The 27,256-nt window shown below is 47.2% G+C and overlaps 1 protein-coding gene across 3 annotated transcripts in view; it reads right to left on the bottom strand.

The window, feature by feature from the left end:
* The window catches only part of OBSL1 (obscurin like cytoskeletal adaptor 1), a 548,309-nt gene that overhangs the window by 286,229 nt on the left and 234,824 nt on the right, over positions 1 to 27,256 (bottom strand). For all 3 annotated transcript variants that reach the window (XM_086954344.1, XM_086954343.1, XM_086954342.1), the window contains 2 exons: positions 25,060 to 25,335; positions 19,082 to 19,357 (listed from right to left, as the gene is read on the bottom strand). In XM_086954344.1, coding sequence (XP_086810470.1) covers positions 19,082 to 19,357; positions 25,060 to 25,335 — 552 coding nt within the window. The remainder of the gene's footprint in view (positions 1 to 19,081; positions 19,358 to 25,059; positions 25,336 to 27,256) is intronic.

Here is a 27,256-nt window from a genome sequence, read left to right as displayed (position 1 = left end):
TCTCCAGCGAGACCGCATTGTTTCCTTCCAGGGAAAAGACCAGCTGGGTGTCATCGGCGTAATTAAAAGCCGAGACACCAAAAGATTTTATAAGCTGGACCAAGGGGCGGAGGTACAGATTAAAAAGTATAGGGCTGATGGCCGAGCCCTGTGGGACCCCCTGCCCTACTTTCCTTGGCTCAGAGCGAAATGGAGGGAGCGAAACCAGCTGTTGCCGACTGCCAAGATAGGATATCAGCCAGTCTCTTGCATCCTCTGTGACCCCACACTCCTCTAGTCTCCTGATAAGGGTCCGGTGGCAGACCGTATCGAACGCGGCCGACATGTCGAGCAGCACTAAGAAGGCTGCCCGACCACTGTCGACACGCGAGCGAAGGTTGTCCAATACGGTTACCAGCGCGGACTCCGTCCCGTGCCCGGGGCGGAAGCCAAACTGTGCCTCGTCGAACCATCCGATATTCTCCAGGAAGCCTGAGAGCGAGCGGGTCACCCATTTTTCCATGATCTTAATAGGAAAAGGGAGCAAGGAGATTGGCCTATAGTTGGAGAGACAAGTCGGGTCCAGCGTTGGTTTCTTGAGCAGAGGTGACACTACTGCTAGCTTCCAGCACTCGGGGACAGATGCCAACTCCAAGGACTGGAGGCAGATGGATTACAAAGGCTGGAAAAGTTCCGCCTGGAAAACCTTCCAAAATTTGGGAGGCAGTGGGTCAAGCGGAGAGCCAGAGGACACCGTATTTGCCAGGCTGCAGAATTCCTCAAAGGAGGGACAGGGAAAAAGTTTTAGTTGGGGTCGACTGGAAAAAGTGTCCGGAGCTCCCAAGCTAAAAACTGGGACGCTCGGCTGGGGTCGACTGGGTGAACTGTCCGGAGCTCCCAGACCAGGGCCAGGGGCACCCGTCTGGGGTCGACTGGGCAGGCCAACCGGAGCTCCCAAACCGAGGGCTCCTAATATGAGAGCAGAGTCAGTCGGCTGGGGTCGACTGGGTAACCCGTTCGGAGCTCCCACGCCAAGGCTGAAACCAACTGGCCGGGGTCGACTGAGCGGGCTAACCGGAGCTCCCAAGCCGAGAGCAGCGGGCAGAGGGTTTTTTAGGCCCTCTAAGATCTTAGCAGTCTTCTCTTCAAAAGCACCCGCCAGGGAGTCGCGGGGACCGTGTTAGCCACACACACAGGGTGGGACATGTCCCTGACAATTTTAAACAGGGCTTGAGATTTGTTAGGCGCCTGATTCAGGGTGGATTCCAAAAAAGCCGCCTTAGCCAACTTAATCTGCGCTTTGTAGCCCTGCAGTGCGAGCCTGAACGAGGTCTTTGCTGAGGTTGAATACTGCTTCCTCCAAGCTCTCACAGCGCGTTTGCAGCTCAACTTCAACTGTCGTAGCTCTTCCGTATACCAGGGAAAGGCCCGGTTCACTCTCCCTCGAGACTAACGAAGGGGAGCAACCTTGTCTAGCGTGTCAGTAATAGACCGGCACAGAGTCAGATAGCTTTCCTCCACCGAGTTACTCAGACAAAAATTGTCTGGTAGTAGAGAAGGCAAAGGAGATAAACTGAGTAGTTGAGACCAAGGTCTACCCAGTTTCGACCGTCCTACCCCGGCTGCTTCAGAGGAATAATCCCCTATGCAGAGGGAGAAAGCCACAAGTGCATGGTCGGTCCAGCATTGGCATAGGATATCGTTGATCACTACTGATTGAGCGTCAGCGAAAATCAAATCCAAGACATGACCTCCCCTGTGAGTCGCTGATCAGACCAATTGCTGCAACTGAATGTCCCCAAAGGCTTGGCAAAGTGTTGTAAACGCCCCATCCAGTGGACCCCCCTGCCATAAGTTGAAGTCCCCCAGGACCAACAGCTTAGAGTGAGTGTTAGATAGATCACATATTTGCCAAACTAGCTTTTGCATCTCACCTGTAGGCAGTGGTTGCTGGTGGAAATGCAGTGCCAGGAAGAGGACAGAGGCCGGGAAGGCATGGATGGGACATTGTGCCTCATGGCAGGGCAGAGTGAGGCTGAAGTCCTTGAAGAAGCAGTGCTTGGTAGGTGGGCGAGATCTGCATGAGCTTGAAGGAGGCGTGTCAGATGGGCATTCAGACTTGTTTTTTTTTTTTTTTTAATTTTTGAAAACCTTTATTAAGAACAGAGCACACAGCTATTCAGCCTGACATCCCGGAGGCAAGGCAGCATGGATCATAGGAGGACATTAGTGCAAGAAGATTAACACATAATCATTGAAGGTTAATTTTATGTTATATATGATGACCTAAACAAGGACGCCCTAGGGCGCGAAAAGATGGCAATTGAGTCCAGTATGAGTCAGGGTGTCAGGGACAGGTATGGGCGGAAAGGCAGGGAAGCGGCCAGTAAGGAGAGAAATCAGAATGGGAAGGAGGGGGGGGAAGACACCAGGAGAATACAGTACATCAAATCACAGTTGGCGTCACAGGTCAGGGTGACACATGCTCATCCAGAGAGATAGGTTCAGGTGGCAAGCACACATCTCCCCTATATGCGTTCCAGGCCCCCCACACTTTAGTCCAGGTACGGGGTCTCCCTCTCGCCACATAGACTGTCTTTTCCCGGAACATACACCAATCCATATTGGCTTTCCATTGTACCACCAGGGGGGCCGCGGACGCACCCCATTTCTGAGCAATATCCCGTTTGGCCACCATGTTCCCCAGGGTCACCCACCTAGTCTGCGCCGTGTTGGGGTCGGACGGTTCCCATATGTTAAGTAGGCACCGCCGAGCTTCTGCGTGAGCGACCACACCCGTGACTTCATCCATAATTCGGTGCACCCTCCTCCAGTAGGAGGCTATTACGGGGCATTCCCACAGGATGTGGAGGAAGGTAGCAAGGGCTCCACAGCCTCTGCGGCAGAGCCCGTCAGGCGAGTACCCCATGCGCATCAATCGGGGGCCTGTTACATACACCCGGTGCAAGATCTTGAACTGCACTAGGCGGAGACGAGAGGAGATTGCAACCTCCTTAGGGGAGGAAACCGCGCCCTGCCAGTCCTCGTCATCAAGTTCTAGGCCATCCGCCACCCACTGGTCCCGCAAACCAAGGAGAAGATCTGTACGCACGTTTATCAGTTTCTTGTAAGAAAGGGAGATCGCGCTATCTGGCATATGCCCATCCAAGATCCTATCCTCCAGAGGGGAGCTCTCGGGGATGTCACCGTCCGGCGGTGTGGCCGAGAGCAGTGCATGTCTCAGCTGGGCGTAGCGGAAAAACTCCGCAGCACCCAACTGGTATTCGGTTTGCAGCTGGGGAAAGGTCTTAACAGCGCCCCTGGAAAGCATGTCCTCCACTCTGGTAATGCCAATGAGGTCCCACTTGTCAAAACCCTTGGTGTGCCACAGTCTACCCAGGATGTCCGATTCAAATAGAGGGGTGAGTCTGGTCAGTCTACCCTGCCAACCCTGCGCCTTGGTAACTGCCCGCCAAATGTGGACCGCCGTACGTGTAGGGCCCGACAGCCGCCGATCGAAGGTCCTCGAGTACAGGACCCGGTAGTAGTTGCCGCCACCCAGAAGCCATCTATCCATGGCGTAGCTGGGATTTTCCACAGGACCATACAACCCGTGGTTAAGGGCTGCAAGTTTGGAGGACCAATAGTACCGACGCACATCAGGAAGAGCAATGCCGCCGTCATACCATGGAAGCGTGAGCTTATGGATAGCGACACGAGATCGACCGTCCCAGAGGAGGGTCCGCAGGAGACCCTCAAGCTCACGGAAATAGCGGGCTGGAACCGGGTCTTGAGCGTTCTGCAAGGCGTATAAGAACCTGGGCAGGGACATCATCTTAAACAATGCCGCGCGGCCGAGGAGGGAGAGCGGGAGTTTACGCCAACTGTCCACATCCCTGCTGTAGACGTTGGAGAGGAGGGAGTAAATTGTAGTCGTACCGCACCTTCGAATTTCCGGAGATGTAAATGCCCAGGTACTTGAAACCATGGCTGGCGATCTGGATATTGCAGCCCCTGGGGAGTCGCGGAGTATCCCCCTTAAGTACGTACAGAAACGACTTGGCCCAGTTTATAATCAGGCCTGAGTGGCGTCCGAAATGTCGAAGTACATCGCAGGCCACAATGAGGGACTTACAAGGGGAGGTCAGATAAAGCAGGATGTCATCTGCGTACAGGGAGACCCTGTCTTCAAAGCCAGGGGCCCAGGTGATGCCGTGTAAGTCAGGGTGCGTATGCAGCCGGGCCGCGAGCGGTTCAAGGGCCAGAGCGAACAGTAGAGGCGACAGGGGACAACCCTGTCTAGTACCCCGGTGTAAGGGGAATGGCGCCGATAGGCGGCCGTTGACCGTGACGTTAGCCAGTGGCTCGGCATACAGCAACTTCACCCAGCTCACAAAGACCGGCCCAAAGCCGAGTTTTGACAACACTGCCCAGAGATAAGGCCACTCGAGGGAGTCAAAGGCCATTGTGGCATCAAGGGACGCAAGGATCGCTGGCTCCTCGAGAGTGTGGGCTCTAGCCATAACGCCATGGAGTCGGCGCAAGTTGAGGGCGGTATTCCGGTGGGGAATGAAGCCCGACTGGTCGGGATGTACTAGATCTCCAATGACTCCAATCAGTCGATTGGCGAGTAGTTTGGCGAGGACCTTGGGCTCCACATTAAGGAGAGAGATGGGGCGGTACAATCGACAGACGTCCCGCGGTTTACCCTCCTTATGGATGACCACGATAGTGGCCAACCTCTGATCGGGGGAAGACGGCCTTTCTCAAATGACTCCAGGAACATTTTCCGCAGGTTCGGGGACACCGCATCCGGTCGAATCTTATAAAGTTCGACCGGAATGCCATTAGGACCAGAGGCCTTGCCGGTGCGCAGCGAGCGGATCGCCAATGCAATCTCGTCAGCGGTTATCTCTCTGTCTAAGTCTGCGCTTTCCTCATCAGAAAGGCGGGGAAGTTCCACATCCGACAGGAAGGCCGTCGAGTCAGCTTCGGAGAGATCCGAGGTAGAGGCGTAGACCCCCCGAAAGTAGCCAGCAAAGGAGTCGACAATGGCGCTCGGGTCCGTGAGGACAACCCCGTCATCACCCACAAGCTCAGGCACCACTCGACTGGCCATCTCCTTTCTGTCTAACCAGGCCAGCAATTTCCCGGCCTTGTCGCCTACGTCATAGATACGGCCCTGTTGTTCCTTAGCCAGAGTCAATGCAGCATTCGTTGCAAGGTCGTGGTATTCCGCTTGCTTAAGCGAGAGGGCATGCAGAACCGAGGGGTCCGGCTCGGGTCCTAATTGGGACTCAAGACTCAGGACCTCCTCCTCAATACTCAGTAAGTCGGCCTCCCTAGTCCTCCGAGCCTCTGCGATGAGAGCCAAGGCCTCACCTCTGAGCACAGTTTTAAAGGACTCCCACAAGGTAACGGCCGAGCCGACCGAACCCACGTTTTCGGCAAAATAAAGGTCAATGGCCTTGGCCAGAAGGGAGCGAGTCTGAAAGTTGCGGAAATTCCACGGGTTAATCGCCGCCGGTCGCCCCGACAAGGCTACATCAAAGTCAAAGGAGACCCACAAGGGAGAGTGATCAGAGATGCCCCGCGCCAAGAAGCGGGCCTCAGACACGGCCGATGCGTGCGCCGCCAGCGTAAGGACCTAGTCAATACGGGAGAGACTCCAGTGTGCGCCCGAAAGAAAGGAAAAGTGACGGAGCATCGGATGGAGAAGACGCCAACCATCCACCAGGCCCATAGACTCAAGGAAGGAAGGCAGCCACAGCTGTGAGCTACAGAGATCACAAGGCGGTTGACGGTCAAGGGAACCAGAGCAAACCGAGTTAAAGTCACCCCCCACTATCAACAGACCAACCGGCATAGACAAAATGGCACCACCAAGGTCCTGAAAGGTACTGGACTGCAGCCCCGGGGGGACATACACAGAGAACAACAAGAGGGAACGCCCTTCCCATCTTCCCGCCACAGCAGCATAACGCCCCCTGTCATCAATCACAGTGACATCTATCTCCAGGGGAAGGGACGCGCGCACCAGGATACCCGCCCCCCGGGATCCGGAAGAGAACCCTGAGTGGGCCACCATCTTGTAGCCTTTGCGGTTCAAAGCTTTACACGAGTTGCCCACCAAATGTGTCTCTTGGAGAAGAACTATATCAGGCATATGGCGTTTAATCAATTGTATCACCACCCCTCTTTTGACCCGATCACCCAACCCGTTAACGTTCCAACTGAGAACTCTTAACTTCTTACCCCCCATCACCCCGCAGCCCGCCCCACCCAGTCCCAAAAGACACCGACATCGAATACAGTCCAACAAAATACACGACCCATTGCCAGATAGAAAAAGGGAAGAGAAAACCAACAAACAAGAACACTCGTCCCAACTTACCCCCCACCCTGCACCCCTGCATCAGACTAAGAAGCCCTCCCAACCAGCAGTGTGCCTGTCGCCCCATTAACTAATCTACGAAAAGACCCCAGAGGAGTAAGAATCACCGTGAACACGTCCCGCCACCCACCCTGTGAACACCAGGAGAGTCAAGTCTAATTACGGCTACCAGCACCGGCAGTCATTCAAGGCGGGGGTGCCACAAGTCCACCGCTCAGTGTCACTATCCCAAACCACCAGAGGCACCTCCATCTTGATCCGCTTGTTCGTCCCGCTGAGGAGAGACCGTGTCCAGCCATTCGCTGACGTTGTCCGGGAAGTCAAAGAAAAGGGCTCGTCCCTTATGTTCAACGCGAAGTTTGGCGGGTAACATCATCGAATATTTGTAACCCATTTCCCTGAGTCGCCTCTTCACTCCCGCGTAGCTCTGTCGTTGGCGCTGCACCGTCCTGGTGAAGTCAGGATAGAAATGCACCTCCGCATTTTGGTAGTGGAGTGGCCCATGCGATCTGGAAGCTTGTAGGACAACGTCCCGATTTCTAAAGTTGAGGAGGCGCGCCACAATAGGTCGCGGCGCGACTCCTGACTTCGGCGGGCCACCCGGCACCCGGTGGGCACGTTCCACCGAGAAGAAGTTACTCAGTCCAGTGGGTGCTAGATGAGTTTGGATCAATTCCTCCACAAACAGGTCCGTAGCAGCCTCCTCGGAACCCTCCGGTACGCCAACTATGCGGACGTTCTGCCGCCTGGCTCGCCCCTCAAAATCCTCCAGTCGCCTCGAGAAAAGGTCCGTTGTCATCCGCAGGTTGCGGACCTCGGTTTGCAGTTCAGATACATCAGAGGTTAGGCTGGAGGTTTTAATGTCCAGTGCCTTCACACGCTCATTGGTCTTGCCCAAGTCGGCCCTTATAAGAGTGATGTCAACAGCCATCGAGTCTACCTTGTGATTCAGAGTTTCATGCTGTTGTTGCATGTCGGCCCGAAAACTCGTGATTGCACCCATGATGTCGCTAAGGGTAGGATCCGATCCCTCAGGCGAGCTCGATGAAGGAGGGCCCTTAGTCGCGGCCCCCGCTGCAGGCGGTGACTTTAAATTGACATAGCGCTCAATGCGGTTCAGTTGCATCTGCGACTTGCCTCGGCCGCCCTTGTTCGATGCCCTGTCCGAGTCACCTCTGCCCGCCATGATGGGTTCGCAGAGAACAAAGGCAAGGCGCCACCCAAGCTCGGGTCCGCAGCCAACGGGCAAGTAGGGCCGAAAGCAAGACCAAGGTGTAGGGAGCACGAACTGGAGACACTATCACTCCGCCGGTGGGGACAGCAGGCAGCCGCTACGCTTTCCAGTCGTGCGAAGTGGCGAAGTCCGGAGGGACAATGACAACGTCCCGGCGCGGAGTTCAGCTCGACGTATCTCAGCTCTGGAACCACCGATTTGGAGGCGGAAGGCAGCCCCCGTCTCAGCAGACCACCAGCAATAAGGTTCCACCAACGTGGATCAGGATTTCGAGCAGGATATTTGCGGCGGGTCGGACGGTCCACGGAGCTCCGAGCTTACGCGGCCATCTTGGTTGCCCGCGAAGCTCCTCCTCCCTCAGACTTGTTTTTCATCTCCTGCTGGGGGTGTGTGCAGTCACTGGAGGGCGCGGGAGGGCCTGATGATGGGATGGATGTGGACATGGTGAGTGGGAGGACTCAAGGTAGATTTACAGAGTGAGTAGAGATGAGAATGATATTCAGAGCATCCCCCTGCAAGTGATAGCCATTGGTGTGGAGATGAATGTCACAGAGGACCTGTAAGACAAGGATGTTCTGACTGAGCTTAGGCCTCTGAGGAACTTATGTGGGAGGGAGCGGCTCGAGACCAGGTAAATGAAGGAGGGTTGTATTCGACCAGGCGGGCACTCGGTGATCATCATGTGAAAGACAATGAGACTTATAGAGGAAGTCAGTAGGACAGGAAGAGTAACATAGATTGGCATGGCTCATTTTTGGAGACGTGTATGAGGTTGGATCATGTGGCGATGTAAGTGTTGAGGGCAGGTGTAATGGTTGAATCATTCGAGCAACAAAGGTCTCTTTGACTGCACCGAAGAGCACTGAGGGCGTTTGGGGGTCCCAAAAGATGTCTTGTTGCAGACTTATCCTCCACTCAGACATAAAGAGATGGTTTTGGAGATGTTGTTTGCACAGACCACAAGCTTGTTTGTGCATTTAGTCGGTCAAAAGAGAGATGGAGGTAGAGTGGTTCGTTGCAGGACCTCGGTTGATTTAAGGGCTATTGCGGCAGTTAAAGGGCAGATATGGCTGGAGGGTGGAGCTATCTGGGCAGAGGGAGAAGGACCAGTCGGCGAATAGGAAGTAGGGGCTGGGAGACACATAAGAATAAGGAGCATTGCTGTGGAAGTAAGTCTGTTGTGCCTGGAGCGCCTCTGAGTGGTCTTGTGGGTAAGATCCGGTCCGGCAGAGCACAGTTCACTTGAAAGGGAGGAGCGAGGGGGTTACCAACACTGCAGAAACAATATTATGTTGACGGATTCAGGGGGTACAATAACAAAAGTCTTTCAGAAGTACCATAGGGCAGTATTTCAGGGGGAGGGGGTACAGGGGTATCAATCATCTTCTCGTACAGTAAGACTAACATTAGTTCAGCCTGAAAACACATTTATCATATTATTGTCACATATCTTTGAGCAAATCTGTAAACGAGTGCCCAGGATGCACGTAACTCTTCTTCCGGGACCATGGTCTGATGGGCACACAGAGGTAAATAATGACCAGCTTGAGGTTTAGAAACCTTGGACCGTTGCAGAGCAGTCCTGAAATTACTTGTGCTAATCTGACCCTTTTACCGTCCCTTACCCCTTCTCAGATGCACTGTCATTATACATAGAGACTGACCACAGACGGCTTTAACTCACTCTCTGCTCTGACCACTTCTCAGTACAATCTTCCTTCGCCCTGTGCCACACCGTTACTTCCAGACCCTTGCTGTACCTACCGGTCTCCCTCTCTGCTACAGCCCTCCTGCCTGGCATGACTAGAAATGGTCCAAAGACATGGGGCCTGGTTCAAAAAGGTCATCTTACACTTTTGTGTAACTTTACAACTTTTCAGTATCCACAAACGTAAACTGAGACCAAAAGTCTAACTTTACTACTTTTCAGTATCCACAAAGGTAAACTGAGACCAAAAGTCTAACTTTACTACTTTTCAGTATCCACAAAGGTAAACTTAGTTCAAAGTCTAACAATACTACTTTTCAGTATCCATAAGGATAAACTGAGACCAAAAGTCTAACTTTACTACTTTTCAGTATCCACAAAGGTAACCTTAGACCAAAAGTCTAACTTTACTACTTTTCAGTATCCACAAAGGTAAACTGAGACCAAAAGTCTAACTTTACTACTTTTCAGTATCCACAAAGGTAAACTGAGTTCAAAGTCTAACTTTACTACTTATCAGTATCCATAAGGGTAAACTGAGTTCAAAGTCTAACTTTACTACTTTTCAGTATCCACAAAGGTAAACTTCGACCAAACGTCTAACTTTACTACTTTTCAGTATCCACAAAGGTAACCTTAGACCAAAAGTCTAACTTTACTACTTTTCAGTATCCACAAAGGTAACCTTAGACCAAAAGTCTAACTTTACTACTTTTCAGTATCCACAAAGGTAAACTTCAACCAAACGTCTAACTTTACTACTTTTCAGTATCCACAAAGGTAACCTTAGACCAAAAGTCTAACTTTACTACTTTTCAGTATCCACAAAGGTAACCTTAGACCAAAAGTCTAACTTTACTACTTTTCAGTATCCACAAAGGTAAACTGAGACCAAAAGTCTAACTTTACTACTTTTCAGTATCCACAAAGGTAACCTTAGACCAAAAGTCTAACTTTACTACTTTTCAGTATCCACAAAGGTAAACTGAGTTCAACGTCTAACTTTACTACTTTTCAGTATCCACAAAGGTAAACTTAGACCAAAAGTCTAACTTTACTACTTTTCAGTATCCACAAAGGTAAACTTAGTTCAAAGTCTAACAATACTACTTTTCAGTATCCATAAGAGTAAACTTAGACCAAAAATCTAACTTTACTACTTTTCAGTATCCATAAGGATAAACTTAGACCAAAAGTCTAACTTTACTACTTTTCAGTATCCACAAAGGTAACCTTAGACCAAAAGTCTAACTTTACTACTTTTCAGTATCCACAAAGGTAAACTGAGTTCAACATCTAACTTTACTACTTTTCAGTATCCACAAAGGTAAACTGAGACCAAAAGTCTAACTTTACTACTTTTCAGTATCCACAAAGGTTAACTGAGTTCAACGTCTAACTTTACTACTTTTCAGTATCCACAAAGGTAAACTGAGACCAAAAGTCTAACTTTACTACTTTTCAGTATCCACAAAGGTAAACTGAGTTCAACGTCTAACTTTACTACTTTTCAGTATCCACAAAGGTAAACTGAGACCAAAAATCTAACTTTACTACTTTTCAGTATCCACAAAGGTAAACTGAGACCAAAAGTCTAACTTTACTACTTTTCAGTATCCACAAAGGTAAACTGAGTTCAAAGTCTAACTTTACTACTTATCAGTATCCATAAGGGTAAACTGAGTTCAAAGTCTAACTTTACTACTTTTCAGTATCCACAAAGGTAAACTTCGACCAAACGTCTAACTTTACTACTTTTCAGTATCCACAAAGGTAACCTTAGACCAAAAGTCTAACTTTACTACTTTTCAGTATCCACAAAGGTAACCTTAGACCAAAAGTCTAACTTTACTACTTTTCAGTATCCACAAAGGTAAACTTCAACCAAACGTCTAACTTTACTACTTTTCAGTATCCACAAAGGTAACCTTAGACCAAAAGTCTAACTTTACTACTTTTCAGTATCCACAAAGGTAACCTTAGACCAAAAGTCTAACTTTACTACTTTTCAGTATCCACAAAGGTAACCTTAGACCAAAAGTCTAACTTTACTACTTTTCAGTATCCACAAAGGTAAACTGAGACCAAAAGTCTAACTTTACTACTTTTCAGTATCCACAAAGGTAACCTTAGACCAAAAGTCTAACTTTACTACTTTTCAGTATCCACAAAGGTAAACTGAGTTCAACGTCTAACTTTACTACTTTTCAGTATCCACAAAGGTAAACTTAGACCAAAAGTCTAACTTTACTACTTTTCAGTATCCACAAAGGTAAACTTAGTTCAAAGTCTAACAATACTACTTTTCAGTATCCATAAGGGTAAACTTAGACCAAAAATCTAACTTTACTACTTTTCAGTATCCATAAGGATAAACTTAGACCAAAAGTCTAACTTTACTACTTTTCAGTATCCACAAAGGTAACCTTAGACCAAAAGTCTAACTTTACTACTTTTCAGTATCCACAAAGGTAAACTGAGTTCAACATCTAACTTTACTACTTTTCAGTATCCACAAAGGTAAACTGAGACCAAAAGTCTAACTTTACTACTTTTCAGTATCCACAAAGGTAAACTGAGTTCAACGTCTAACTTTACTACTTTTCAGTATCCACAAAGGTAAACTGAGACCAAAAGTCTAACTTTACTACTTTTCAGTATCCACAAAGGTAAACTGAGTTCAACGTCTAACTTTACTACTTTTCAGTATCCACAAAGGTAAACTGAGACCAAAAATCTAACTTTACTACTTTTCAGTATCCACAAAGGTAAACTGAGACCAAAAGTCTAACTTTACTACTTTTCAGTATCCACAAAGGTAAACTGAGACCAAAAATCTAACTTTACTACTTTTCAGTATCCACAAAGGTAAACTTAGACCAAAAGTCTAACTTTACTACTTTTCAGTATCCACAAAGGTAAACTGAGTTCAACGTCTAACTTTACTACTTTTCAGTATCCACAAAGGTAAACTGAGACCAAAAGTCTAACTTTACTACTTTTCAGTATCCACAAAGGTAAACTGAGTTCAACGTCTAACTTTACTACTTTTCAGTATCCACAAAGGTAAACTGAGACCAAAAGTCTAACTTTACTACTTTTCAGTATCCACAAAGGTAAACTGAGTTCAACGTCTAACTTTACTACTTTTCAGTATCCACAAAGGTAAACTGAGACCAAAAGTCTAACTTTACTACTTTTCAGTATCCACAAAGGTAAACTGAGACCAAAAATCTAACTTTACTACTTTTCAGTATCCACAAAGGTAAACTTAGTTCAAAGTCTAACAATACTACTTTTCAGTATCCATAAGGGTAAACTTAGACCAAATATCTAACTTTACTACTTTTCAGTATCCATAAGGATAAACTTAGACCAAAAGTCTAACTTTACTACTTTTCAGTATCCACAAAGGTAACCTTAGACCAAAAGTCTAACTTTACTACTTTTCAGTATCCACAAAGGTAAACTGAGTTCAACGTCTAACTTTACTACTTTTCAGTATCCACAAAGGTAAACTGAGACCAAAAGTCTAAATTTACTACTTTTCAGTATCCACAAAGGTAAACTGAGACCAAAAGTCTAACTTTACTATTTTTCAGTATCCTCAAAGGTAAACTGAGACCAAAAGTCTAACTTTACTATTTTTCAATATCCACAAAGGTAAACTGAGTTCAACGTCTAACTTTACTATTTTTCAGTATCCCCAAAGGTAAACTGAGTTCAACGTCTAACTTTACTACTTTTCAGTATCCACAAAGGTAAACTGAGTTCAACGTCTAACTTTACTACTTTTCAGTATCCACAAAGGTAAACTGAGTTCAACGTCTAACTTTACTACTTTTCAGTATCCCCAAAGGTAAACTGAGACCAAAAGTCTAACTTTACTACTTTTCAGTATCCACAAAGGTAAACTGAGACCAAAAGTCTAACTTTACTATTTTTCAGTATCCTCAAAGGTAAACTGAGACCAAAAGTCTAACTTTACTATTTTTCAATATCCACAAAGGTAAACTGAGTTCAACGTCTAACTTTACTATTTTTCAGTATCCACAAAGGTAAACTGAGTTCAACGTCTAACTTTACTACTTTTCAGTATCCACAAAGGTAAACTGAGTTCAACGTCTAACTTTACTACTTTTCAGTATCCATAAAGGTAAACTGAGTTTAATGGCTAACTTTACTACTTTTCAGTAGCCGCAAAGGTAAACTTAGACCAAAAGTCTAACTTTACTACTTTTCAGTATCCACAAAGGTAAACTGAGTTCAACGTCTAACTTTACTACTTTTCAGTATCCATAAAGGTAAACTTAGTTCAAAGTCTAACTTTACTACTTTTCAGTAGCCGCAAAGGTAAACTTAGACCAAAAGTCTAACTTTACTAATTTGGGGTATTTATAAAGGTAAGTTACCACTAGTAAAGTTACACATTTGGTCTAAGTTTACCTTTGTGAACACCGAAAAGTAGTAAAGTTACACAAAAGGATAAGTTTTCCGTTGTGAATCACAACAATCAGGGCCCCTACCCTGGTTGTTGTGGAGGGTGACGCACGCTGCACTTCGGTAGGAGATTGATTGCAGCTGGCGGGGCTCGGCGGAGGTGTGCTCTGACGGTCACATGACCTACATGTAGCCTGCCATTCCTCACGCGCATCAGACGGATCAGGTTGGTGGATCTTAGCGCTGCCTGTAAACTCTTTTTAAACCACTTTGTCCTCACGCTACTTATTTTAAAAACCTACCTCTTGTTCAGGAACCTTTACCGCCGCACTTTCTCCTGAAGGAGCTCCCGCACCTCGTTGCACCGCAGGGCCCCTACCCTGATTGTTGTGGAGGATGATGCACGCTGCACTTCGGTAGGAGATTGATTGCAGCTGGCGGGGCTCAGTGGAGGTGTGCTCTGACGGTCACATGACCTAGAGCCTACCCCTACATAACACCCATGCCATTCCTCATGCGCAGCGGACGCGGGAAACGGGCGCGCCGCAGGCAAGCCCGTCTGCGCCTGTCCGCAGCCGGCCGGGGCTAGGGGCAGGGAACCCTGCCCATTTCATCTCCCACTCCGCCGAAGCACTTATTCACCTTCATGACAATTGGCCCCTTAGCCCTAGCACTCAAGCCCTTCTTGTCCCACTAGGGGTGTTCAAACCTAGGTCTGCATGTCCTGAACTTATAGCCCATTCTTCCCTCCCAATCCTCCTGAGTCATTGTATATCTCTCTCCCCCTCATCCAAGGGGTAAAAGTAACACCTCCCTGACACTTAGCAACTTAAACACCCGCTCCCTGGTTAAACACCAGTTAGAAATTTTTCAGCTACTAGACTCAGAGAAACCCGACATACTCTTTGTCACAGAAACGTGGCTCACGGCAGAGTCTGCTCCAGACATCCTCGCGGCAGTGCCTCCAGGCTACTACATCCTCCAAGCCAACAGACCCCCCGGGAAGCCGGGCGGCGGGGTCGCGGCCATTATTCATCACTCACTCAGGTTTACTGCCTTAAATGTCGCTAGCATTCCCTAGTCGACAGTCTCATCATAAAACGTGAATCCTCCCTGTCCCCTCTCATATGTGTCCTTGTTTATCGCCCCCTTCAACACATGCCTGATTTTTCCTCTCTGTTCGGCGATGTGCTATCTCAATTAATAATCAACAACTCCAGAGCGCTGATCTTGGGCGACTTTAATTACTGGCCCACAGACCTAAAAGAGAGCTCCAACTCCGCTGATTTTACCGACCTTCTATCTGGTATGAACTGCACTCAACACATACAATCCGCTACGCATGTTAAGGGACACATCTTGGACCAGGTCTGGACATCCAATCTGGAAATCACCCAACCCTCAATCTGTCCTTGTTCATGGTCCAACCACTACATCATCTCGTTCTCCCTGACCTGTGCCCCCCAGCCAAAACAGGTTCCCTTAGGGAATCTGTCGGCAAGAAACTGGAGCAGAGCTGATCTCTGTGAGTTTCGCACCTTACTTAGCGCCTCACTCCCTACTGAACAGGACTCTTTAGACAGCCAGACTGCCAGCATCAAGCACTGGCTTGAATTAGCCTGCAATATCGTCGCACCCTTTAGCAGAATTAAACTAAAACGCCCCCATGATGCCCAGAGATGGTTCTCGGAGGAACTAAAAAATAAGAAACTCTCACTCAGACAGGCTGAACGCGGCTGGAGACGAAACTACACCCCGGGGAAAAAAGCTCTATTCATAGCGCTGCTGAAAGACTACAAAAAATCTATTCTCCAGGCCAAAATTACATCATTCTCTCAGAAAATCACTGACTCTGCCAACAAGACCAAAGATATCTTCTCCATAGTTAATGAGCTCTCAACCCCAGACTGAGTGACTATTAAGCCCCTTCCCTCCCAAACTCTTTGTGATTCCCTCAACTTTTATTTTATGGACAAGATTGCAAAAATTAAAAGAAGTATCCCTCCCCCATTCCACTCACCACCTCTGTGCCCACTATAAATAAACCTCCAAATAGTGGACCAAATACCCCTGATATCCGAGGACGAGTTCTGGGTGCTACTAAAAAAGGTCGCCTCAGGCTCCCCCACCGATTGCTATCCACCAAGGGTTCTACAGGAAGCCTTCGCCTCCTGCCCCAAACCCCCCTTGTCACTTCTTAATAACTCCCTTAGTTTAGGCTCAGTTCCTGATTCTTTTAAGATAGCTGAAGTTGTCCCCATTCTTAAGAAACCCAACACTGACCCTTCCATTATGAGCAACTTTCGCCCTATCTCGCTGCTCCCTTATCTTATTAAGGTACTTGAGTCTCATGTCACCAACTTCCTTAGCTCTTTCATAGAGCACTCTCAGTTCCTTGCCCCCCAACAGGCAGGCTTTAGACCAGCTCACTCTACTGAGTTAGTTATTCTCTCAGTCATGGATGTACTTAGAAGGGGAGCAGACCACAACGTCAGCCAGGCCTTAGTGCTCCTGGATTTATCGGCTGCCTTTGACACGGTCGACCACAACATCCTGATTGACCGTGTCGGGGACACTGGCATCCAGGGGCCGGCCCTTAGGTGGATCTCCTCCTTCCTTAGCAACCGCCGTCAGGCCGTCCGCCTCTCCAACTTCTCGGCAGAGAAAGGTAAGTTGACATTTGGCATCCCCCAGGGATCCTCCCTCTCCCCTCTTCTTTTTAATCTGTACCTGACCCCCCTTATTTGGTCCCTGTGTGGTAACAAGGCCACTGCTTTTAACTACGCAGACGACATCCAGCTGGTGTTCAACATTGACCCTTCCGATCACTCAATCAACAACTTTCAATCCACCATGCGCCTCATCAATGACTGGATGGCGGACAATCATTTAAAACTTAATCCCGACAAGACCGAGCTGGTCTTGATCGGAGGTCCCTCCAACCCAAGGAACTCCAATTTCTGCTCCCCCCCCCCCCCTCCCCGGCTAGGTACTCCTCCCTGCCCTGCCGATTCAGCACAGAGCTTAGGGGTCATATTCAGCAAAGATCTTTCCATGAAGTCCCAGATTAGTGCAGTGGTATCATCCTGTTTCTTCCACCTACGCAGAATCAGAAAGATCTCCAGATTTTTTACCACGGAAGCCTTAACCTTGGCTCTCCTGGCCCTAGTCATCTCGCGCATCGACTATGCCAACTCACTATACGTTGGCATTCCCGCCTATCAGCTCCATCGTCTGCAGCTAGTACAGAACCAGGCTGCCAGACTCATCTCTCACCAATCCAGACACCACCACGTCCGCCCCCTGCTTAAAAGCCTCCATTGGCTCCCGGTAGCCAAACGCTGCAATTTCAAACTAGGCTGCATCATTTTCAAAGCACTGGCCGGCCTTGGTCCAGTCTTTACTTCCTCCTTGCTCCACCGCTATCTTCCCTCTCGTAATCTTCGCTCCTCCCACCAGGCTCTTCTCACCACTCCCACCTTCATCCGCAAGAAGCACAGTGGTCTCAGATTCTCTTTCCTTGCCCACTCTTGTTGGAACTCCCTTCCTTTGGAACTGAGATTAACCACGTCCTATCCCCATTTCAGATCCCGCCTGAAAACTCTCTTGTTCCGCCAGGCCTTTGAGTAACTCCTCGCCTTCCTATCACTTCTCACTGCTGGTTCCGCTGGTTCCGCTACCTCCCGTTCACAGCGCCATGAAACCTCCTGGTGTAAGTGCGATCTAAAAGTACTTTAACATAACATAACATAATCGGACCAATAGAGACTAGTTGTTCTATCCTGGTAATTCACTGATGAAAGATTTAGATGTAGCTAAAATCTGTAGGTAGAGGAGCAGATATGTGACATCTAGTCGAAGGAGGTGTGATGGTGTGGCCAACAGGCAGAATAGGTGGAGATATATGGGATGTAGCAGTGACAAAGGAAGATTTGTTGGAGTACAGATGAGGGTTGATCTGGTGATGCAGGATTTGATGCAGTAGACAACAGATGAGATCTAGTGAGGAGAAGATGGAATCTAGTAGAGATCCGAGGATGTATAGTGGACAGAAGCTTTGATTCACAAGCGATCTAGAAGGGAGTAGATGGGACACTGCAGTAAAATGAGATCTTGATCTCAGGAAATGCCATTAAGGATAGATATGCTGTGCTCAGTTGATCTGGTGTAGAGAATTTGTGATTGGATACACAAGGTAGTGCTCTAGGAAGAGAGTGCTGGCGGGTATTCTGAATGTACTCTATTTCTTCAATAATCTTTTTTAACATTTCAGTGACTTTTGGTTTCTATGTGCCAGAGGTGCTGCGGTGTTCCCTGGTGTTTGAAGATGCTCAGCCGAATGCAATGATGCCTCATGGACACTGGTGTGCAGCATTCCTGAGGCGTTGGCTGTCGCTGGGCCACTTCTGTATGGACATACTTTATGCCACATCAAATAGTCAACATATAGGGCCAGATGTAGGTGGGAGATTTTGGCCATTTACCGGCCGGTAACGGCCGAATTCGGACGTTACCGACCGGTAAATGGCCATGGAGATGTAGGGCGATAAAAAACATGCATTTTCGGTAATTTTACCGAATCGCTAATTTTACCGATTCGGTAAAATTACAGAATCAGTAAAATTACTGATTCTGTATATTTTACCGAATCGGTAAATATACCGGTCGGTAAAATTACCAAAAATGCATGTTTGGTATGTAGGAGCCAATTTTAACATTGACACAGGGCTTTGAAAATCGGTATTTTACCATGCAATACAATTGCATGGTAAAATACCGATTCAGGTGTACATGTACATCTGTGCATGTACATGCCTAAGGGCATGTATGTGTGTCACATGGCACACAAGCCTAAAACAGGGGTGCCAGAGGGTGTCAAAGTGACACCCCCTGCACCCTTGCAAAATTCGGTATTTACCGATTCGGTAAATACCGAATCGGTATTTGATATTGAATCCTATGGGCTTCAAGGCCCTTAGGATTCAATAGCAAATACCGAATCGGTATTTACCGAATCTGTAAATACCGATTTTTACCGATTCGGTAAAATTTACCGAATTGGTACCTACATTAGAAATACCTACTCTTAATTACCGAATCGGTAAAATTTAGTAATTAAGAGTCAGTATTTCTGATTTTGCTACATCTGGCCCATAGTTCTTCAGTTTGACCACGACTCTACATTACTGACCGCCACACGATACGTGGTCATCACTGGTAGTCCTTGGTGCATCATAACTGCAAAGCATCCTAAACAACGGGGACCACCACATGCACATGTGACCTGGGTCTCTATCGAAACACTGATCCATGCGGATTTACTCACCAGAAATGTGGACGGCGAAGTGCCTGGAGTCATCTACTGCATCACACACATATTTCCCAGAATGCTCCAGTCCAGCTGACTGAATCATCAGCTTTCTCTGGACGCCCTCAGTAGTCAGCAAGACATTGCCATCCTCTCTGACTTCCTGGCCGTCCTTCCGCCAGCGCACGTGGGCATTGCTCCGCGAGAGCTCGCAGGCCAGTGTGAAGGGCTCTCCGGCGAAGACCTTCAGCGGTGGTGGGTCTTTACTTGGGTAGAGGATCTTCACCGCTGGTTCTGAAGGGGACAAGATGAAGAATGCACTGATAGGTAGTAAGCTATCATGCCACAAGCGTTCTCTCCTACAAATAACATCGTGTCAGATACGGCTCATCTCTACAAAATTTTCACCTAAGATTTTCATATGATCTGTATTATTTACCACGTTGTTCTTCTGCGAAGAAACGTACATTTTTACCACAATTACCATGCATGTTTTAGGAATGCCAAACAGGTGGAAATCACTGGTCCCAAAAAGTATTCAAGTGTGTGTTACTTTGTTCCTCAGGACAGATTTCTGGCTCATAACTCTAGCACAGGTGCTACATCAACCCACTTATAATACACCAGGCCTTTGTCTGCAGATCACCACCTCCTCGAGAGATCGCTCCCCTGCCTGCGCTCTGTGTGATATTTGGTATCGTTATTCCTAAGCTGCACTGTTTGGCATTTTGAAGGCGTGTGCATTTACCTACCATTACTCGCTCATTTCTATTAGTCCTGCGCATTGTTATTTGTAAGCTGCACTGTTTAGCGCTGTGAAAGCGTTTACCTGCCATTGCTCGCTCATTTCTATTAGTCCTGCGCATTGTTATTTGTAAGCTGCACTGTTTTGGCGCTGTGAAAGCGTGTGCATTTACTTGACATTACTCGATCATTTCAGGTAAACCGGTGCATTATCTGTGAGATCCCCCGGCGCCCTGCTCTGCCCTGCCCTCCCCTCCATTTTGAGCTTCTTGTTGTTGTTGTTGTGCTCTGTCCCTTGAGCCCGCCACGCCCCCGCAGCTGAGCCGCCCTCGCCCCTCCCCCTCCACTCTCCATATATGACAGGAGTTCCCGCGCGCAGCGTTCACGCGCAGCGACCGCGCCCAATCCGCGCCGAAGGTGCGCCAAAGGTAAGCCCGTCTACGCCCGTCCGCGCCTGGACCGCGCCCAGCGCCAGACCCCCTGGTCCTCGCGCTCCCCAGCCCTCCCGCATTACCTACGATGCAGCCACTCTCCTAGCCCTTAACCCCGGTCGCGCCCCCAACTGCGTCCAAGCCGCTCCTGGACACACCCATGGACCTTTCTCATGCTACTCCTGCAAATTCATCGGCTCGGTCAACATCTCCGCTACGCCCACAGCACAGATCCCCGACCCCAATCACCTTCAATGCATCCTTCTCAACACCCGATCCGTCCACAGACATGCCATTGACCTCTGGAATCTACTAGACACCATTTCTCCGGACATCGCCTTCCTGACAGAAACATGGATGAATGCTTCCTCCGCACCTGACATCACCATTGCCATCCCTGAAGACTATAAGATCACTCGCAAAGACCGTACCAGCCACACAGGAGGAGGAATCGCGATCGTCCATAAGAAATCAATCCGCATCTCAACCAGCTCTGACGCCAACCTCGCCAACTCCGAACACCTCCACTTCCAGATCCACATCGACCACAAGACCACACTCAGAGGCACCCTCCTCTACAGACCACCAGGACCCCGCGCAAAATTCAGTGAAGACATCACAGACTTCATCACCCCACACGCGCTCCCCTCCAAAGACTACATCCTTCTGGGAGACCTCAAATTTCACCTTGAAAAGAGTCACGACCGCAACACCACCACCCTCTTGGACAACCTCGCCAACCTCGGACTTAAACAACTAGTCACTTCCCCCACCCACATCGCAGGTCACACACTCGACCCCATCTTCACCTCCAGCAATCATGTCTCCTTCAGCCACACTACGGATCTCCTCTGGACTGACCACAGCTGCGTTCACTTCACCTACAACAAACCAAAACCCAACATCCACCTCCAAACTACCCTGCAAAGAAACTGGAACAAAATCACAACGGACCAAATCTCCGCATCGCTCCTTCAAAACACCCCAGCCCTCTCTTCTAACGCTAACGAAGCCGCCGCCAACCTCACCCTATGGTTATCCAACACCGCTGACACCTTAGCTCCACTGAAAAAACGTCAAAGTAAACCTGGCAGCAAGAAGGCCTCATGGTTCAACGACGATCTCAAGAAGTCCAAGAAACTCTGCCGCTCCCTTGAAAAGGCCTGGAAAAAAGACCCAACCACCAGCACCAAGGACGCCTTCAAAAGCGCCACCCGCACTCACCACCAACTGATCCGAAAAGCCAAGAAAACAGCATTCAAGGATCGACTTGACAACAACGCCCACAACAGCAAGGAACTTTTCAACATCGTCAAGGAATTTTCCAATCCCTCGGCCAATTCCAACGACATCACCCCCTCTCAAACCCTCTGCGACTCCCTAGCCTCTTTTTTCCACAACAAGATTGCAGACATCCACAACAGCTTTGACAACCAACCCGGAAACCAACCCACCCCACCATCTGCTGACCATCTTCCCCCCGTGAACACCCTTAACGCCTGGAACCCAATCTCCACTGAGGACACCATCCGCCTGATGAATTCCATCCACTCAGGTTCCCCCACAGACCCATGCCCTCACCACATCTTCAACAAAGCAGACTCCGTCATAGCACCGCACCTCCGAGACGTCATCAACTGCTCCTTCAACTCCGCTACCTTCCCAGAAGACTGGAAACACGCTGAACTCACCGCCCTTCTGAAAAAACCAACAGCGGACCCCACCGAACTCAAAAATTACCGCCCCATCTCGCTTCTTCCATTCCCGGCCAAAGTCATCGAGAAAGCCGTCAACAACCAGCTCGCCGCCTTCCTCGAAGCCAACAAATCCCTCGACCCCTCACAATCTGGCTTCCGAGCAAAACACAGCACTGAGACCGCCCTCATCGCAGCAACAGACGACATTCGAACCCTACTGGACAATGGAGACACAGTCGCCCTCATCCTCCTCGACCTCTCTGCAGCCTTCGATACAGTCTGCCACAGCACCCTTCTACAACGCCTCAATAACATCGGAATTCAAGGAAAAGCACTTGAATGGATCACCTCGTTCCTCACCGGAAGAACCCAGAGAGTCCGCCTTCCTCCATTCAAGTCCGAGGCCTCTGAAGTCATCTGCGGCGTACCTCAAGGATCCTCACTCAGTCCCACCCTCTTCAACGTATACATGAGCCCCCTCGCGGCCATCGCACGCCAACACAACCTCAACATCATCTCTTACGCGGACGACACTCAACTGATCCTTTCTCTCACCAATGACCCCAGCACCGCCAAAACTAACCTACACGAAGGAATGAAAGAAGTTGCCGAATGGATGAAACAAAGCCGTCTGAAACTGAACTCAGACAAAACAGAAGTCCTCATCTTAGGCACATCCCCCTCTGCTTGGGACGACTCCTGGTGGCCGGAAGCCCTCGGAAAAGCACCCATCCCGACAGACCACGCACGGAACCTTGGCGTCATCCTAGATTCTTCACTCTCAATGAACAGACAAGTCAACGCCGTACCCTCTTCCTGCTTCAACATTCTTCGCATGCTCAGAAAAACATTTCGATGGATCCCCTCCGAAACAAGGAAAACAGTCACCCACGCTCTGGTCACGAGCCGACTGGATTACGGAAACACCCTCTACGCAGGTACCACCGCTAAACTCCAGAAGAAACTCCAACGAATCCAAAACGCCTCAGCCAGACTCATATTAGACATCCCACGCAACGAACACATCACTGGTCACCTTAAAGACCTCCACTGGCTACCCGTCAATAAGAGAATCACTTTCCGACTGCTTACCCACGCACACAAATCACTCTACGACATCGGACCAGATTGCCTCAACTCTCGACTGTCCTTCTACACCCCCTCCCGCCAACTTCGCTCTTCCAGCCAAGCCCTTGCCACTATACCTCGCATCAACAAGACCACCATGGGAGGCAGGTCCTTTTCATACCTGGCTGCTAAAACATGGAACTCACTACCCACTCACCTCCGCCTCACCCAGAACCACCTAGCGTTCAGAAAGCAGCTTAAAACGTGGATATTTGACAAATAATCCTCCTCCCCCTCCTAAGCGCCTTGAAACCCTCTGGGTATGTAGTGCGCTATATAAATCTTCTGACTTGACTTGACTTGACATGTAGCACACTCTTTTAGAAGGGGTGGAGGGGATAGCTGAGATGAGTAAATAATAAGAGGGGTGGTCTATTACCACCCAGACACAACAAAACTTCAATGACCGCTTCAATGGGAGCCTTGACTCATCCCTGACCTACGGCTCAGACAGCTGATAAATTCAGAGATGCAAAAATGTTTAGATTAATGTTGTTATCTAAATGCAGTGAGAATGTAAAATAATCTGTAAGCTAATGGTGGAGATTGAATTGGCATCAATCAGAAACCTTCCTAAATGCTTTTCTCTTGCTGGAAAATAATGTTTAATCCTACCTTTAGCACAAGCTCTGCAACAATCGTTTAACAATGTCTGTTCTATCACCAGGCGATTTGCTCCTTGAATTCTGTCTTTTAGGAGATTACTTCCAAAGTCCATAATCTGGGGCTTCATGTGCTAAATGCGTTTGTGTGAAGAATGTGAACTTTCCAATGGTTTAGGTCTGAACTCTAGATCACAAATCATTGCTACCAGCAATGAGCAGGGGGTGCCTTCTTCAAGCTCCCTCCTGCAGGCGATTCTGAGAGGGTCTCAAAGCTCACAGACTGCCGCGCTCAATGGAATGGTGCCAGGGTCACTGCCAGCGCCAGAGGGGCATCATGAGCCCTTATGCATGTGTCCATCACTGAAGGTGGGGCTCCCGCTCCTCCAGGGTATATCACATGGAGAGAACAAGCTGGACTGGGGCTGGTTTATATCAATTTAATGAGGTGACCTCCTTAGTGGCTTTCTTTCTGGTAAACCAACCCTGGGTACCAGGGACAAAGGCTTGCTTTGAGATTTAGATATCAGGAAACGTAAGGGTTAAAAGGGCAATCCATCTCAAGTCAACAATGACCTCTGAGTACAATATCACAGTGTACATCGCATGATCATCTTGCACCACTGATGTCATCCTAAAGTTCAGCAGACAAAAGTGAAGCACAGCTACATATACATTTGAGTGACTTTTAATGAGTGAGCGCACCATCTAGTGAGTGAGGGTATCAAGAGTGAGTGAGTGAGGATTCCTTTCTGCGAGTGAGGCACCTTCCAGTATGTAACAGAATCTCCTGGATGAAGGAAGAGTGAATCCGCCTACACTGATCGTGGACATCTGCCAAGGACTGAGGGAACATGTCAGAGAGTGAGTGTATCTTGGAGTGATGAGGCTGCAGTTCAATCAGTAGAAAAGGCACAATCATCCTAACTTCCACTATTGGAACTCGCGTCATGAGGCAGTACTCTCGAGATGTTGAAGCTTCTCCTATCCAGCTTTGCCTGTTTTTAATGTGTTTCTATCTTGGTGTGCTGGATTGTGAGGCTCCTGCCACTCAAGTCAAAGGGAACATCACAATCCCAAAAACGTTTGTTCTTCTTGAAATAAGAGAGACATGCACCACCATCCTCAACTCAAGGCTTGAATTCAGCATCTCAGCAACCACTGAGACACCAGCGAAGACCATTAACTGCTTCGTTACTGCCCGAAAACACCCCTATGTTGAAGCCCACTGCATGACCTCTCGTCAGAACATCAAACGACATGAACTAATGTTGTGTCACCACCCTGTAACTGGACTCACACTAGATCTCAACATATCGCCTTTCACTAGGACAGCTAAGGACACAGAATCATCACTGAGTCATCACCTCTAACACCAGATTCTAACATCTCACCTTTCACTAGGACGTCGAACAACACAGAGTCATCGCTGGCATCACAGATATACTCCCCAGAGTCCTCCAGCGAAGCATGAGGCAGGATGAGTATTCGTCGTAGGCCGTCCACCTTCAAATGCAGATTTTCGGATTCGTCCACCTCCAGCCCATCCTTGAACCAGCGTACCTCAGCATTTGCACGGGACACTTCGCACCTTAGCTCCACGTGCTCCAAGGTGAGGAAACTAAGCTCTGCAGCACGACTTGTGGGGTAGGTTATCCTCACCGGAGGCTCTGGCCAAGCAAATTGAGCAACAGAAAAACAGTAAGTATGAAATCAGACACACACAAACAATACCTTCCCACAAACTCAGGCTCCGCTACCGCGCCCCCTGTGGGGCTCTACCAATTGTCTGTGATTGCATCTTTAACATTGTAAACATTATAGGGTCACTGCCAATAGGATGTTGAGATATATTTGAGGAGCGGTGTTCTGACAAAATATTGTGTAAAAATAACGTGAGACACAAATGTTGTGACTATATATCAGGATGCAAAGAATGTCCTGGATCAGAATATAAAACATAAGACTATCATGTTTTAGGCATTCAATATTATTTTTTTAAACTAAAGTTGTATATAATATTTTAAAAATAGCTGTATATAATATTGTTTTTAATTAGTTTAAGAAATGTTAGTTATTTAAGTATTGTAAGTTATTTGTTTTCTAATAATATTTGAGTTACATTTATTATCATATATAATGCACATTTTGATATGAAATGCATTTTTAAGTTTAATTAGAAATTGTTAATTTAGTAGCAAGAGGTTGGTTGGTACGTTTTTAATATGTCATTTTTGTTAATATTGTAACTCATGTTTTATTTATTGTATTTATTTGATATTCAAGTATGCAAATCAATTGATTATTTTAAATATTTACAGATTTTGTATTGTTTGTCAATGGCTTTATCACAAATTTTTTTTTGAATTGTGTTCTTTTTTACTTAACAATAGTATATTTGTAATTGTTTTTTTAATTTTTCATGTTTTGTTAATAGTTTTCAATTTTGCTTTTTGTTTACGAATTTCAATTGTTTGTCGGTGTTCATTTTAAGGTATTAGTGTGGGAAGGGTCTTAATTGAAAGCATTTTGCTTTTTTTCAAAAATTTCAATACATTTCATTTTACGTGTAATATTAAATTTGTATTTATCAAATTAAACTGTATTTGTTTTACATTTAATGAATATGGTTAATGTTTTAAAGATATTTTAAAATATTGTTGATTATGTCTAAATTTAAATGTTTAAAAAGAAAAAGATTGGGAATGAAATACTAAATCTCACCCCTCCAAAATAAAATTTTTATCCCAACTTTTGCTCATATTGTATTGTGGCTTGCTAATCCAACACTTCTACCACTGTTGCTTACAATGAAGTGGGAATAATAAATCTGACCCCTCCGATGTCAAACACTTACCCTACTGCTGATCAAGTAGGAGTGGGAGTAGTAAACCTGAACCTTCCACGTGCAATTATTTTATCTAACTTGTTCCGAATCATTTTAGCATGCATTTTCGTTACTTAAATTTTGGTTTCGTTTTTTTTAATTAATATTTTATTATTTTATATTGCTATCTTAGTTTAGCATTCAAATACCAAATGCCTATAATTATAGTTTAGTAGCATGTTGTATTATTTGGTTAAATAATATTTTTTTAATTTAAATGTTATATTAACGTTTTTGTGGTTATTTTGAAGTATATTTTTCAATTTTGTTTTTAAGTTAACATTTTCTGTAAATATTTTAAATTATAATTATATTTTTTAACAATTTTAATATATTTATTGTTAACATAAGTTTTAAAGTTAACATAGTATATAGTAGTATACATTAGCAAAACGTTTATATTTTTAGATGATATTGTAGTCTTCTATATTTTTGTTGTCAATATTGTTGACTTTATATGCAAGGTTCTCACAGTCTTTATTGGCAGTCTTTATGTTGCCGATATTTCATCATCGTTTCACTCTTCTGTCCAATCTCCATACTTTGCAGTACAATTCTTCAGCTGAATCAGTATGGGCCTGATTAACAAAAGGCCTCCACACTGATGTTGGAGGCCGCGCAGTCGTGGGGGAGTCTCTGCACTCGTGTTGGGGGCCGCGCAGTCGTGGTGGAGTCTTCACGCCCAGGCAGAATCTCAATGATGA

This window comes from Lissotriton vulgaris, chromosome 2_1, assembly GCF_964263255.1.
Source record: "Lissotriton vulgaris chromosome 2_1, aLisVul1.2, whole genome shotgun sequence".
NCBI classification, from domain to species: Eukaryota; Metazoa; Chordata; class Amphibia; order Caudata; family Salamandridae; genus Lissotriton; species Lissotriton vulgaris.
The sequence above is the reverse complement of the archived record's forward strand: the minus strand, read 5'-3'. Positions and strand labels throughout refer to the sequence as shown.